The 16,393-nt window shown below is 38.5% G+C and overlaps 2 protein-coding genes across 2 annotated transcripts in view; both read left to right on the plus strand.

Annotated features, from left to right (window-relative positions):
- MYO5A (myosin VA) overlaps positions 1-6,494 on the plus strand; it is a 105,298-nt gene extending 98,804 nt beyond the window's left edge. Inside the window, exons 39-41 of the mRNA XM_049812438.1 lie at positions 648-822; positions 2,182-2,262; positions 3,141-6,494. Coding sequence (XP_049668395.1) covers positions 648-822; positions 2,182-2,262; positions 3,141-3,293 — 409 coding nt within the window. The 3' untranslated portion in view covers positions 3,294-6,494. The remainder of the gene's footprint in view (positions 1-647; positions 823-2,181; positions 2,263-3,140) is intronic.
- Positions 6,495-7,544: 1,050 nt separating this feature from the next.
- Positions 7,545-16,393, plus strand: part of MYO5C (myosin VC) — a 36,693-nt gene continuing 27,844 nt past the window's right edge. Inside the window, exons 1-9 of the mRNA XM_049812833.1 lie at positions 7,545-7,571; positions 11,033-11,143; positions 12,120-12,285; positions 12,569-12,713; positions 13,126-13,282; positions 13,854-13,997; positions 14,874-14,955; positions 15,554-15,661; positions 16,228-16,334. Of these exons, the coding sequence (XP_049668790.1) occupies positions 7,545-7,571; positions 11,033-11,143; positions 12,120-12,285; positions 12,569-12,713; positions 13,126-13,282; positions 13,854-13,997; positions 14,874-14,955; positions 15,554-15,661; positions 16,228-16,334 (1,047 nt within the window). The remainder of the gene's footprint in view (positions 7,572-11,032; positions 11,144-12,119; positions 12,286-12,568; positions 12,714-13,125; positions 13,283-13,853; positions 13,998-14,873; positions 14,956-15,553; positions 15,662-16,227; positions 16,335-16,393) is intronic.

Below are 16,393 nucleotides of genomic sequence, written 5' to 3' on the forward strand. Positions count from 1 at the left end.
ACTTAGGCCAAATCCTACCTGGCTTTCAAGGAAATATGGTAGAAGCAAAACGAAAGTATTTCATCAGGTAGGAATCAGAACTGTAGGTGAAATGTGGGTAGTTGTTTCTGAGCTTTTAGAGAAGAATAGCAAACATGCCTGCTGTGGTTGTTGTATGCTTGCGGTGCAGTGGATCCCTGCTGTGTTCATCCACACTGTAGTTTGCTGCATGCTGCAGTAAAGCCATCTTATTCTGTTCCTGCATTTGGCATCAGTTGTCCAATGCATTCTACTGGCATATGCCAGGAAATTTAGCCAAGGCCTGGAATTTCCAGTCCCTTGAAAAGCCTCACTGTACATTTGCACAGGTAAAATCTCATTTGCCTTTCTTCTTACACTCATCACATTCCTGCAATTAAAAAGAACAAAAACAAATGGGAAAAGCTAGTTAGAGGAAGTCTTTGGCCATAGTTTCTAACTGTTTTGAAAATCAAAATTTCCTGCCTTAATCAGAAGGAAACGGTATGAAGACAAAATTACAAGAAATGACAAGTGTGAAGGAAAAACACGTAAGAACAAAGAAGAAACACTGGGAAAGAAATTGCACGTGCTTCCAATTTAGCCATAATCAAGCATTAATGTCTTGATACTTTTACCTCTTTGTACAGATACAATGTGAGTCAACTGGAGGAATGGCTACGTGATAAAAATTTGATGAATAGTGGGGCTAAAGAAACACTGGAACCCCTTATCCAGGCTGCGCAATTGTTGCAAGTAAAAAAGAAAACAGATGAAGATGCAGAAGCCATTTGTTCAATGTGCAATGCACTGACTACTGCCCAGGTAAGCAAACTCTCATTATCTGTTCTGCTATTGCTTTTGAGCAGTTCTCTGCTCTGTTGGTGTTTGCTATGCCTGCCTGCACTGCTGTTGCACGTGGATCAAAGATTTCTTACTGTGTTTTGCATTAGTACAACTAAAACAGTTGAAGGTGCAGGGGTAAAAAAAGGGTCAGACCCTTTTGAAGTCTGATGTTCAAGATTTATTTTGAACAAATCTCAATAGATAGTGTAGTGTGTAGTACTATACATAGTCTCTCAGTTTGTGAAAATCCTTAGAGAAAACTCTTGACTCAAAGAAGTCTCTGTACTCTGGATAGCTCTGCCTAGGATACTAAGAAATGATCATTCTGCCATCAGGGTTAGTACCCAGTTAAGTTAATGGACAATTCACACAGAGCTGTTGTCTCGGGGTCTGCAAACAAAAGTGTTAAGTTACTGTACCCATTAGCCTCAGCAGGCTGAACCAAGTGTATCTCAGTAAACAGCTGAAGGCTTCTGTTTATGAAAGCTTAGATTTTGTACAGATAAGTTGTGCTTTTTTTTTCACCATGCTATATTTGCATAGAGGATGTACAGGAACAAATGGATCCATCTCAGCCAGACCCAATACAACATCTTTGATGATTACTGAATATTGCCATCAGGAAAAGGAAGAAATTTCTCTATTTCTTTCTTGGTGTCAGCACTTGCGGTTGGATTGATATAGCTGTTTTTATTTAGTAATTCACATTGCAGGAAAACCTGTTAGTTGTGTACTGAAATTAGAATTCCATATGCTTCAAGTGTTTTAACTTTGTTAAAAAGTGTTGTGTTTTTTTTGGAAGAGAATCATGTAAAAAAACAAAGAGAATTTTTTATAAGTTTTACAAGTTTAACCCGTATTAATATTTAAAGTCTTTGTGATGCAGTTCTTTCCTTTGGTGGTTTTAGCCCTATTTTTAGAGAAATAGCTCACTCTCTTGAAAAACAGTGAAGTCGTAAGACTCTTGAGTGGAAGCTACAGAATGTCATAATTATAGGGTCAAAATTAGGGTGAGAAATACAGCATGTTTCCAAGGGGGTTAGGAACACAATTAGTTACTTATCATCTGATTTCCATAGTTTGGTATTTTCCACACACACGTAGAAATTTAGAGTTTCTGCCTCCAAAGAACACGTGTTCTGAAGGAGTCAGTCGTATAACATAGCATCAAGCAGGGGATGGAATTCTGTATGAATCAATAAAGCAAAAAATAACAAATACTTGTAAAGAATTTTCTTTTTAAAATAGCTTATTTTGAAAGTATATTATTAGTAACCATGGATGCATCTGTTGATTCATCGGTAAAATGAACCTAAGAATGGTTGTTGTTCTTCACAGATTGTAAAAGTTCTGAATTTGTATACTCCAGTAAATGAGTTTGAAGAGAGAGTCTTGGTATCATTTATACGTACAATACAGGTATGGCTATATCTTTTCATCAAAAATCATTTGACTATTTCTAAGAAACCCTCTGATGAGCCAAAATAGCTTGTGTCCTGAAATACATTCAGGAATCTGACGTAAACTAGGCTTTTTAGCTATGTTGAAAAGGTGATGTCAGCCTTAAAATTTTAAGCAATCACAATTTACTGCCTCCAAGACTTGCATGAAAATGTTAGTTTCCCTGTCAATATGTATGAGATTTTTGGAAGGTGAAAGGGTTTTGTGCTTATACATCTTTGTGTATGTAAACATGCCTGTATGCCAACTTTTCAAGTGGCAACATTTATATATGCAAATTTGCTTTTGTCAGACCTTTGTCTACATGAGAAGCTCCAACTGCTTTGAAAACTGAGGCCTATGTTCATTCCAAAGTTCTTTATTTAGCCCTTCTAGTTTTATATATATTGATGAAAATGAAACATTTTGAAAACTCCAAAGAAAAGCAGCCAGTAGAGCAAAATGAAAGAAACAAAGATGATCTTTCTGGTCTGTTAGAAAGCAAATTATATTACTAAGCAGGATAAGGGAGATTGGGAAGGTAGAACTGAGATAAAACTATAACTGCACTTACTGAAAAGATGGAGTTACCAGATGGTGGGCAAATTCTTCCTTTTGCAAGGAATCTACATATCTTCAGATTGCATTGCAAGGGGAAGATACGCAGAACCAAAAATGACAAAAGTAACTACAGTTTAATGGCACAATTGTTGCAAACGTGTCTCGTCAAGTTAGCATAGAGTGTGTGTCTGAACAGAGGTGTATCTGTAAGCACAGATGAAATACTACCTTTTACAAGATTATTATTATCAATGAAGTGGCTAAATGCTCATGTAATCACTTTCTTATCTTTCCAGATGCGTCTGCGAGACAGGAAGGACTCTCCTCAGTTGCTCATGGATGCTAAACACATCTTTCCTGTTACTTTTCCTTTTAATCCATCCTCTCTGGCACTAGAAACCATTCAGATCCCAGCCAGCTTGGGTCTGGGCTTCATATCACGTGTCTGATCCCAAGGATGTACCATCAGTGTTAGACGGAGAATCGGTTGCCTGATATCTTTACCCATTAAAACATAGTGAGGCACTGAAAACACATTTTTTGAACAGTCTATATTTTCCCAGATCTGTAGTAAAAGTAGCTGGAAAACTACATAACAGCACCACAGATTGAAGGCTAATAGAAAGATGTGCATTTGTGTTCAGTCCTTGCATTTATGAGGATATCACTGATTCATACATTTCCAGAATACGGAAATCGGGCTTGGACAAAAATTGTGTGTTCAGCTGTCTAGAGACATTTTTAGATCTTTAAGTAACATATTTAAATAATGTAAATTAAACTCCATATGTAATCTTCTCATAGGCAGGGACCAACAGGGACAGTCACAGTCCTGAACATGGGAGACTTGAAAGTAAGGCATTTTGTAGTAGAATACACAGTCACTTGGGAGCCTGTTACATTTAATTTGTAAAAACTGGAATGGAGAAACACAAACTGGCAATATTTAAAATGATTTCTTAAACCACTTCCTTATTTATGTCAGTTTGACATAAATTCTAGTGATAAGTCTTATAGCTCACTATATGCTATAACTTAGGTGTTCATTTGTTAGTACTGTGGTTTGCCAAGCATACTAAATCACTGCTGCATATTGTGTTCTTTTAAATGTATGACAGTATCATACTAAGCACTAAAAATAAGATATTTCATTTTTTGTTGTCAACCTTATTTACAGTCCAATGCAGTCTGTTACTTTAACTGGATTTTTGCAAATGGTATCAAATAACACCTGTAGAGGAAAATGGTAACTAAGCACAAGTAGCACACTGGAAATTACATGTTTCGTTATTTTTAAAAGTAGTTAACTAAAAGTACAGTATCTTGAAGCAAATGATCAGAAGTCAATAATGATTTTAGTATTTATTTAGATTTTGTAGTCTGTCTAATGTTACTTGTTTGTAGACCCCAGAGGTGACTGTGTGTATTTTGAGTAGAATCTCTTTTGTTTTGTTGCCACTTAAAAAAAAAAAAAAGAAAAAAAAAGTGTTCTTTCATACTGGAATTTGAGATGAAAAACTTTAATAGAAAATTTCTGCAGTAGCCCAAGGCTCTCATTCTTTGAAAGGTTGACTAACAAGAACGTTAAGTAGGTTTTGACTATGATGCTGTCATTTGACTATGATTCATGCTGATTTAATGGTTGGAGATCCAGAGTGCATAATGAGAAACTGAGTTACTTTGGATATTGCACATCTTACTGGAAAGATTTTTCTGTCTCGCACATCTTGGATCTGCTATATGGAATTCACATTTCACAATGTGCAACATAAGCATAGAAACTTTGTTTAAGGTTCCAATTCTGAACTTTAAAACAGGTAGTTTGTGGTGTATGGCTCAAATATACATGTAAAAAAAAGCCACACACGTTGTTCAGTTGCATTGTGCAATATTTTTTTATGTATTATCATAATTAGCAGCTTAGCATTAACATTCATTTCTTTTAATATATTGAGAAATAATCTAGAGGTACACTATCAGACTATTTGGTACTAATCTGCCTGCAAACTCACAGAAAAAAAATTGCTGTTAAGCAAACTGAAACATTTCAGTTATGTTTTACTTGAGAGGTAGACATGCTGTTGGTATGGTTGCTAAAATCGGTAGTAAAGACAACCTAAACTTTGTCAGTAGCATTTTCAGATGCTCATGTTGTCTTATTTTCAAATGTGTATGCCTCATATTATGTTTGATGGATCATGCCAGTACTTCCAAGAACCTAATACTGCATTGCATAAATGTTTTGAATGATCTTTGCTAAATGATTTAGATTGTTTTCCTGTGCATGGTATACCAAACACTCTTTTTTCAAATGTTACTTGATTTCTGAAACTACGGCTACTGTCAAGTGGCTCCAACTAAGGTATAATGTAGTTTTCAGGCTGTTAGGGGTACTGTACTTGCGAGAATGTAATGGGAAAGACTTCATATCCAGTAACGAGGTTAGGAAAGAAAAATATGTGAGAACATGCTGACCTACAAATTTTTTCTTCTATTGAAAAACAAACAATTGGCATTACAGTATGTTCATACTGTAGATCAGGAAATGTATCCACTACTTAAGCATTATTCTATTAAAATGTATGCCTAAATGTATTTTTGTTTATTTTTTAAGTTTGTTTACCTGTAAAAAGCCTTATTGTATCTTGTTTCCTTAAAAAAAGTAGTGTTTAGTAATTTATAGTTATTATCCTTAAACTCAGTGGTTTGACTGGTATTACTTTTATATCACATTAAAAGTATATGCTGCTTGACATGTTTTAAAGGAAAATATTTTTAAGTTGGAATAGATGTGTAATTGGTAATTCATCTAACATTTTACATGGCAGTATTTTTCATGCACTTTTCAGAAGTAAAATTTTAGTGTCAGTGTATAATATATCCTTCACCTTAGGACTAATATCTCTTTAACCATGGAATATAATGCAGAATTATTTTAACAACTTTTTTTTCCTTTGAATCATTGTTATGCTCTTTTAATGTGGACATATCTTTTATATTTTAATTTATTATCTCTTGCTATGATAGATTTTATCAGATGCTGGAAAAATACTTGTCAATGACCCCTTAGAATTATATACAGTTATTCTAGAGATTTTGCACAATAATTACCTCATTCAGTTTGGTGTATTTTTATTCCAGTGATCATTTTATTCTGATATTTAGGACACAGTCTTCTACCCAGATTTTGAAAGTCTCTCAGACTTCAATTTGGGATGGAATGTGAAAGTGCTTAAGTCTGTTAAACGCGATTAGTCTGTTCTATCTATCACAAGAAAAAAATAGGATCAACTTCAATGCTGAAAATGGATTGATATCCAATAACATTTGTTCCCAACTTGGAAACACCAGCATTTGCAATTTGAAGGTCTGCGTAATTCGATTTAAACTGAACACATTTCAAACAGCGTACAAAAACTATGAGTAAACACTTGGGTTTTCTAAGATACCGATACATCATGTGATAAATAAAAGCCTTTAAACATAGGTTTTCACTCGATGGCACTACAGTACATAGATGAAAACCAAAACATTGTCAGAATGACCTGAGCTCTGATCTGTTGTAGTGTCTGATGTTGTACTTAGTAAATGTATGCATCATAAAAACTGTAGCTTAATAGCTATCACTGGAAAATGTCCAAATAAAAATACAACTGTAAGATTTGCTCTGGATTTTTTTGGTTGCTTGCTTGGTTGGTTCGTTGTTCATAAGCTGCGTGCTGGCATAGTCCCCAGATGATCACTTGGGTTCGCTCTGCCTTCATGGCAGACTTAGCGTTGACTGCCACCGGAGTTGGTTAAAATCTGAGGATTGCATAAATACACACCCCGATACCAACAGTGTGCCATAAACTGCCGTGAAAATATTTGAAAATATCTTGTTCGACATAACCCACTTCCGCTAGGATATTTGGTCACCAAATATTAACTTATTGAAATAAGAATTAAGATTTGTACTTTGCTAAAACATTGTCTTCTGTGCTGTGAAAGCTCTTTGGTGCCAGGCAGGCCGGGGGGGGGGTGGTGGGCCCGTGGGCACATATCTGCCTGCCGAAACCTGGCACAACGTTTATTCAAATCTTCTTCCTCAGGAAGGCTATTTAAAGATAAAGCCTACTCGTGCCCTAAGCTTACTAAATGCATGCCGAGTTGTTTATTTTTCTCCAAGTTTGCTGGAGAAACTCCTTCATGGTGTCTTACGGAAGGTGACGAATGTTTCTGTTGTTTTTTCCCTAGTCGGTCAGGAATGGCTCCCCTCGTGATCCCTCTGGCAGCTGGAGTGGCCATTATTCCTAACCCCTAAAGGTGCATCCAAGATGCCAGCTTTGCCAGTATGGTAACTGGGGCCACTCCTCATCTCCACCATGCTTCTGTACCTGTCAAAATGAGGAGCTAGCGTGCAAGCTGTCCGCACAGAGGGCCGCACGCAGGAGTGCTCTAACCGGGCGCTGCGGGTCACCGAGGCGAGCGGAGCGCCTCAGCCGTGCCTCCGGCCGGGAACCGCCTCCCTCCTCCGCCGGGAAGGTCCGGCCTCGGCTGGGACAGACGCAGGAGCCGGGCCGGGCCGGGCCGGGCCGCTTGCCCACGCCTCGGGGGCGGTGGCCGGGGGCGGGTCGCGGCCACCTGCCGCCTGCGGAACCTGCCGCACCACGTCTCTCCCCCCGCGGGCGGCCCGGAGCGGCGGCGGCGGCGGCGGCCCCATGGCGCTGGCCGAGCTCTACACCCAGGTGAGCGGGGCGGGGAGCGGCCCGCGGGGGTACCGGGCCGCCATGGCAGGGGCGGCGCCTGAGGGGAAGCGGCGGCGCCTTGTCCCGCGCCCGCTGAGGGGGCGACGGGCGGCCCGTGAGGGGAAGGGGAAGGGGTGGCCGGGCCGCGAGAGCAACGCCGGGCTCGCAGGGGTGTGCCTGGGGGTTCTGTGCCTTCTGGGGTTGCGGCGGCGGTGCGGTAAAACGTTGCGCCGCTTGCCTTACTGACAGAGTTGGCGGGTCTGGACCTGCCGGGAGGGGACGCGTCAGCTGTACCGGACAGCGGAGCTGGAGCACGTCGGAGGGGCTGCGAAATCCCAGGGCAGCGTGGGAAGATACCTCTTTTCTGAGAGAAATACTTCTTTTTTTGAGGCTTTGGGTCTTTAGGTGGAGGTCCCTGATGCGCCAGCCCAGCGATCAGGCAATTCTAAAGTTTCAGAGCGCTTGCCCAGCCGCTCAGTCGCGGAGTGCTCGCTTTTTGTTACGCGAATATTGAGTACGTTTGGCAGAACTTGGTACAAAACCAAAGGTTCTTCCTCCTTAATGCGGCTGCTGTGTTTTTTGCGCATTTTTTCCCACTTTTCCTGTAGTCACCAGCATTGTGACATGTAATTTGTTTGCTTAGCTTTACATAGCGACATTAAGGTGCATATATTACTGCTTTGTAAGCCCATATCTCTTCTGTCGAAAAAGCAGCTGCCATAATAAACTCCTGTTCAGCCTTGTGCTGCAGTGGTATTTATTCACTTCTTGTCGTGGTACCACACTCGGAGCAGCTGAAAGAACAAATGAGGTTTTTTAAGCAGGAATGATGTTAGGCAGGTGAAGGGGAGGAAGGAGTGTGGGTGTAACTTGATACGAAAATGAGCAAACTCTCTTCTGTTTACTTGCAAGGCAGGGTTTGGAGAAAGCAAACTTTGGTAGGCTGGGTACATTTGCCAATGGAGGCTCCTGGAACTGCAGAGACCTTTTCTGAAGAATCAGTACTTCGATCACATGCTTTTCCCTCCCTTTCTTGTCGGTGACCTCGTGCAGTTCACCTTCTTACATGGGAACACGCTATGTGCCCCCGAGGCTATTTGGTGGCAATATTCTTGACTCGCATAGAATAACAGCAAGTAAAGAATTCAATTTAACAGCTGTGAATAGATAAGTATTTTTTATAAGCCAGGAAACCAATGTACCGTAGGAATGACACAAAAGTCAGTTTGTACTTAGATACACATGGAAAAAAGCAAAGTTAAAACTGATTGAATTTAACCGTGTCTTTCATTTGCCCATTAAAGAGATATTTGTGAAGCTGGGGTTTTCTCCCTTTGGTCAGATAGATGAAAACATTGTCATCATTGTGGGTTGGGGTTGTTTAGAAGACGTCTTTATGATTTTGGATATTGCGTGAAAAAATGCCATCATGCTGAAGGCATCAGCAAAGAGGTATCGTGAAAGCGGCTGAGGTTTCGATTAGTGTTCATCACCTGACATGCATGCCACATTGACATATGGTTGACCAGAAAGGTCAATCTTCAGCCTTAGAGATAACTGAAACTCAACTGGAGAGGTCACTGAGCAATCCAAGCTAATTTGCAGGATGTCCCCGTGAAAGTCCATCCTACCCTAAATAGTTTGATGTTGATCCTCAGGGGTTAGAGATGAGAAAGCTACTGTTGAGGTACAGTGCAGTTTGTAGGATCCTCTGTAGGCACCCACCATTGGCAGTGTGTTCAGTGGGCTTCTTGGGGCAGACCCTCGTGTTCTGAGGATCTGCTGGAGCTTCCAGGGCTTCCTCCAAATTAGAGAGGAAAAAAAGTCATTTATGCCAAAAACAACAGTTGCAACACCAAAATGAGAAGGTATATGAGTCTCCAAGGTAACTGTCGGTATGCTAACACTTCATGAAATCCTTGACTAATGTTAATTTCTCAAATAAGCAGCTGCAGCAGTTCTCACAGGTTTATTTAAACACAGTTAGTTTCAACTGACTGTGAATATAGCTAGGGTAAGGGAATTAAACAAAGGGTTCTGACTATCAAAACAGAAAGATGCTGGAAGAAGATTATATGGCATGGTTGTTTGCGCAAGTAGGGACTGAATGGTTCTGTGCTCTCTAGTGTTACTTTATCACAAATTACAGGAGAGATGGCCAGTAAGAAACTCAGTACTAGCATGTACTGGTGATTTTCAGGCTTTTTTTCTGACATCACTGTCCTTCCTCCTGTCCTCTCCTTACATCCAAATATAGCCTTCAATGTTATCTTCATTGCCCTCTGAGATAAACACTATACAGTATAAAAAAAATTTTGCACCAAGATTTAAGGAAGATGGTGGCATGTCAGAAGTGGTCTCAAGCTGCAAATCCCTGAACAGAAGTGATTTCAATGTTAACAGTTGATGCATTAGGGAGGCTTTTGGGGATGCTGCTGCTTTGTTAAACCCTGGCAGGATGAGAAGGGCGTACTCCACATCAGTGAAGAAATTCCTGACTTATTGAGGTTGCCAGCTGTGTTATGTCCTTTTAAGGAATGCTGTTCCCTATAGTTTCTAAGGGTGTTTCCTATAGCTTCTAGGGCAGAGCTTTAAAGATGTTGCTACTGCTTCAGCATTTTAACTCCAACACAGGAGAATCAAATGGTTTGAATGGTGTAATCTACATTCAAACATTTATGCTTCAGAAGGCTAGAGATAATTCTGTTGTCTCAATTCTTCAAATACCTAAAAGAAAATTACAACTCATCTGCTTCTGTTGGAAAGAAGTGCTTTTAGGAAGGGTGTTTTCTTCCTGAGGCAGAGCTGAAGTACCTTATTGGGACTGAGCTCAGTTAAGCCAGCTGATTGCTTGTAAAGAAAGAAACCTGCCAGTAGTCTTTGAAGTTTGCCCTAGAACAGGGGAAGATGTTTGGAGGTTGCACTTCAGTCCCATTAAAAGAAGGGTAACTGTGCAGGGTCTTCCTTGTGTATACATTTGTGCCTATGGCAAAATGCTTTCTAAGTTCAGTATCCTATACTTGATTTCAGGGAAGTGATTTTGTAAGTTCTGGTAAGCGAGATGTTTCTCTGGTACTTGCTCGTTTGAAATCTCCTAGAAATCAGGGCTCTGCCTTAAGTGTATTTTACTCTCTTTGTTCAGTCTTAGAGGGTTTGAAGAGCCTGGCAACGGTCTGGCCCTTTTTCACCTTCCTGCATGCTGTGTTGTTCTGCAGACTTTACACTAACCAGGAGCAGAACAAGCATGTCCGAGAAATGAGTCTGCTTTCATTTTTTTCTTTCACAAAGAATAACTAAAACACAAAAACACAGCCTGCTGTACAGAGCTAATAATAATCCCCAAAAGTTCTGGCATCCAATTCAGCTTTTAGGTTGCCCTTGACATTTGAAAACTGTTTTTTATGCTAGTCTGGTATTATGATAATAGCTAAGCTAACTATTATCTTGTTTTTCTGTTGTAGTACAATAGGGTTTGGATCCCTGATAATGAAGAAGTTTGGCAGTCTGCGGAAATCACAAAAAACTACAAAACTGGAGACTGTTTTCTCCATGTGCAATTAGAAGATGGAACTGTAAGGAGGAAAGCCTTAATTATTGTGGGGTTTGCTGAGATATGTTAATGTAGAAACATAGGACTCACCATTACAGGATCTAAATGACTTGTCCATATTTTCTTTTATGCTAATCCTGCAGTGACCAGAAGTTTATCCTATTGAAATTTGTACAGTAAACAGCTGTTACCTAAAAATATGAAGAGAGCAATTGTACTATCTGTATAACATTAGAATAGAACACGTAACCTTGAAGATCACTTCATTTTTGAAACAAGCACTGAAACTCAAGTCGAAGTAAATCAGAAGTGCAAGGCAGGCATAGTTATCTCTCACAGAGCTAGCTGTTGCTTTTTTTTTTCCTAGAGTTGGTGCTTTATGTAAGATCTGTTAATTTTAGTATCTGAGTTCTTTACAAATTTAGTATTTTGAAAACAGTATTTTTGTATTTCTGCATTCCTGTTCTGTAAAGACAACTATTAAATATATGATTAAATGGATTTGTTGAAAGAAACAGAAGTGAGTTTTAAACTTAGTGTTTAAAAGTTTAAACCAAAGGGTTTAAGAAAACTGAAGGGTTACAAGGTTTAAGGAAAGGGTTTAAGAAAACCGAAGGGTTACAAGGATGGTTTTAGAGCTGACTTAAGTTCTGACCAGGTGCTTACTTTCATTCAGTTGCAGCTGGTCTGCCATTTTCATCTGTACTTGAAATATGCATGCATTTAGAGAGCTAAACGCGTTTTCATTTTTACAGATTTCAATACAAAATATTGTAAATAAAGAGAAAGTGGCTTTCTTTTTCATAAATGATGAAGAGCTCCATCTTACTTTCATGATCTCCAAGTCCCCTAAGTGCAGTGGAATGTTTGCAACTGATGAAATACAAGATCAGACAGGGCTCTGTCAACCCTGTAGCTTCTTTTAAAAATAGAAGATTAATTTGTGTTTATGCAAATATAATGCATTTTAGGATATTTCAAGTCATTTTTGTTGACAGGTACTGAATTACCCTGTTGATCCAGCTGCTCTGCCACCTCTACGAAATCCCGACATACTTGTTGGTGAAAATGATCTCACTGCACTTAGTTATCTCCATGAACCAGCTGTTCTACACAATCTTAAAGTTCGTTTTGTGGAGTCTAAGCTAATCTACACCTATAGTGGTAAGCAAAGTAAAATGCAAGGTTTAAAAAAAAATTCTTAAAATAAAAAATAATAATCTTGGGTTAGTTTGCAATATGATGTGACTACTGTTTTCCTCAAGTGTATTTTAACTCATTCGAGTTAACTCATTTTTATATGAGCATAGACTTGTTTGTTGATCAGGATCTCCTACCTAGTTTAGAAAATATTGCTACTTTAAGTCAGTTTAACTGTTGTTGCCGAAAACTGGCATTTCATTGAACTAACCTGTGTTTTATTTTTGTTTTGCACACTTGGTTGTAGGAATAATTTTGGTTGCAATAAACCCGTATAAACAGTTGCCAATATATGGAGATGCTATTATCCATGCATATAGTGGGCAAAACATGGGGGACATGGATCCACATATATTTGCTGTGGCAGAAGAAGCATACAAGCAAATGGCAAGGTTCAGTATGTTGTTTAATGTTCATAAATAACACTTGAAGACTAGTGGCAGTCAGTGTTATTTGTCATTTAATTTAACTGTGTATGTGCCACCGGCTATTAAGAATACCTTTGAATGGGTGGCTTAACTAGAGGAGGAGTAATTCCTTAACTAGCTGAGGAATTTCTAGAACTCATAACTATTTTCATTCTTGATTAGGGGCAAAACACTGTCTTAGCTGAGTGAATAGCAATGACATCAGCCTAGAGGTTACAGCCAAAGAGGGGTAAGAGAAGAACAGATGAAAGATGGAACTGATATGACAGTTGACCACAGCTGTGTTTTCATACATTTGTTTCATATATATAATTCTTACATTTATACATGCATTTTAGACATGTCTGATTTAAACTGTCTGATTATTTCGTTTTAGAAATAACAAAAATCAGTCTATTATAGTTAGTGGAGAATCAGGAGCTGGAAAGACTGTGTCTGCAAGATACACGATGAGATACTTTGCCACTGTGAGTAAGTCAAGCAGCAATGCAGATGTGGAAGATAAAGTACTGGCATCCAATCCAATAACTGAGGTAAGTTTCAGAGAGTATCTTTCAAGTCTGTACTCATCAAAGAAAGAATTTTGAGAGCTGCTGGGAATCTTTGGAATGTTTAGGAATGTTTTATCTGCCCGAGTTAGATATCTAAATTAGAAGTTTAACCTCTGAATGTTACTGATGGAAAGAGGTAGTCAGCTTCAGGAACACCCAGGTTCTGCCTAGTTTACCAGTGGCCCTTTGGAGGCACTAGTTAGCCTCCAGAGTTTTCTCTCACCACATCCTGTTAACTAGGTGATGAGAAACCAATATTGAACAATTGAACAAACAATTGTTTGTTTTTATTAATTGGAATAGAAACTGGTTAAGGCTCCATATGGTGGGAAAAAGTACTTTCTCTGATTCTTAGTTTATGTAGTGTTATACTATTTGACTTGAGGCTTATCTTCAAATTTGGGCCTCAAAATTTAAATCTCACAGCTCAGTGCTGAGATTGATCCTTAACCACCTTTGATTTTAGGAAATTGTAGTTGAGTCATGTTTTGACAAAGTTATTTTTATGAAAGATGCAAGTAAAACAATTTCTAAAAGTTTATAATTTTTGTAGGCTGTCGGCAATGCAAAAACCACGCGGAATGATAATAGCAGTCGATTTGGAAAATACACTGAAATCAGTTTTGATCAGAGTTACCAAATCATTGGAGCCAACATGAGAACATACCTTCTTGAGAAATCCAGAGTTGTCTTTCAGGTGGGTAAAATAAAGTTTAAAACAGCCAATGTCAGTATAGCTACTAAAGTGCTATTCTTTACTAGTTTTATATAGAAAATGTTATGTGAAGTTCTGAATAGTATACCTGATTAGCATTTTATTTATTTTTTAATAGGAGCTAATCTTATTTATAGTAAGAAACTAATTTATTCCATGTTCTTCCTTACGTTAAGCGGAGAATGTATCTCAGGGACAATTCCCTGAGTTAAGTGTGAAGAGTATTTGAGAAATCTGTGACTTTCAGTCACAATAGTAACACGTGCCAATTGTATCTGGAAAGGAACAGCATATAAGGCTAGAGCTTGTTGCATGTGACTCATTACAGTGTCAGAGCGTAATTGTGATAATCTACTGAAGAAAGCATTTAATTTTATAAAACTGTTTTTACAAAGTTTTACTTTTTAGTAGTATTGTAACTTTTAAGTACTATGAAAAATACTTCTATGTATCTGCTGCCTAAAGGATGGTTTGCAAATAGAGTTTTCTGAGTTACCATGGTACAGTGTTTCAGCTGCCACTTCTACACAGTTATTCATTACAGTATTTGTCAGTTCTTACTGGTAGATGGTTGTTCAAGATGAAGAAATTGTTAGAGTAACAGCCTTGGGGAAAGAACTCATCATATCGGTAATGGAAATAAAATATAATTAAATTTATCACTTTCAAAGCTCTTGTTGAAGTCTAAGATGTGCCATTTTAATATTGGGCAAACTATGTTGCAGAAGAATTTAGCCTTCAAGTGTCATTGTGTCTTTACAGTAGTGTTGAATATTGAACATTTTTCTGTTTGTTGGGTTTTTTGTTGTGGTTTTTTTTTCTTTCTTTCTGTAATGGTATTCTTTGCTTAATTTACAGTCAGAGAATGAGAGAAACTACCATATATTTTATCAGTTGTGTGCATCTGCTATGCAACCTGAATTTAAGCATCTTAGATTGGGTAGGTCTCAAGAAAATAACCTACTCTTCACTTTTGCAGTGCAGTATTTTGAAGATTGGATTTTCAAATGCTAGGATGTTAAGTGCTTCATAGCATAAATCTCACAGACTTACAATGGGACTTGCATTTTTAAGTCACTTAGCTATTAATCCTGCTTGTATTGAACTTGGTAGCAAATCCCTAGTAACTTGAATAGTGCATGATCAAGTAAGTACCTAAGTGTCTTTGAAAATCTTATCCTAATACTTTCTGTAGTGACAGATGCCATAATGACAGTTTAGGGGCTTGATTCATTTATCTACAGAGAAGCTTTAATGCCGCCTGGGAGGAACAGACATTAAGTATATGTTTACTCAGTCTTCATTCCTGTTTATTAGATCAAGTATTAAGATTGCTAGGAATTATGAATACTAATTTGTGTCAACTTAACTGAGTTAGGCACATGAATTTGTCTCAGAAAAAGAGGACTTCCAGCTCATTGCTGAAGAGCTGTTGTCTGACAGCATCTTTAATTTTCTGGTGTTATAAGAGTCTTTAAGAAATGGCTATCCCCAGCCCTGAATTTTCCGGTATTACAGATTTTGCTTGTTATCTATAGGAAGTGCAGAAGAATTTAACTACACAAGAATGGGTGGCAGCACAGTAATTGAAGGAGTTGATGACAGAGCAAATATGGTGGAGACTCAGAAGACATTTGCCTTACTGGGTAAACTCTTGGGTGTACCTTTTCAATAGATTTAAAAATTGGGTTTTTTTCTGAAATGGGCAAGGGTGGATTGTTTCTGAAATGTCCAAAACATTATTAGTAATTACCAAAATAATTTCTTTCATAGCTTATCCATTGCACTGATGGTCTGGTTTAGAAGTACTAGGCAAGAGCAAATGGCTGTTAGCAAAGAAGCTTCCAATTCCACTTCTGTCACAGCACGTTAGTTTAAGGGCCAATAAGACTCCAGCCTTAGTGATTTTGACCATTAACAATGAACACTAGCCATAGGAATTGGAAGCTTCTTTGCCCCTATACAGCATACGTGAAACCAAATGAGACTTGAGCTGGCACTTGGGGAGGTGCAGGGAGTTTATGCCTAATCTCTCATCGGATCAGACAGGCAGAAAGTAGGCAGAACCAAGGCTTTGCATAGTAGTATAGAAGTCTGCAGAGATGCTATACAATTCTTGGCTCCACAACAAAGCAAGTAATCCAGCAGTGTGCTATTTTAATTAATTGTACTGTTTCTGAGTATTTAAAATAATGAATAATTGGTTTTTTAGGTCTGAAGGGGGATTTTCAGATGGATGTTTTTAAAATGCTGGCAGCAATCCTGCACTTAGGCAACGTGGAAATAACAGCTGTTGGAGATGAAAAATCATCCATCAGTGTAAGGAAGTAGCTCATTCAGATACCAATGTCTTCTTTTATAGTCTATGCCAAAAGTCC

This window comes from Accipiter gentilis, chromosome 10 (genome assembly GCF_929443795.1).
Source record: "Accipiter gentilis chromosome 10, bAccGen1.1, whole genome shotgun sequence".
In the NCBI taxonomy this organism is placed as follows: Eukaryota; Metazoa; Chordata; class Aves; order Accipitriformes; family Accipitridae; genus Astur; species Astur gentilis.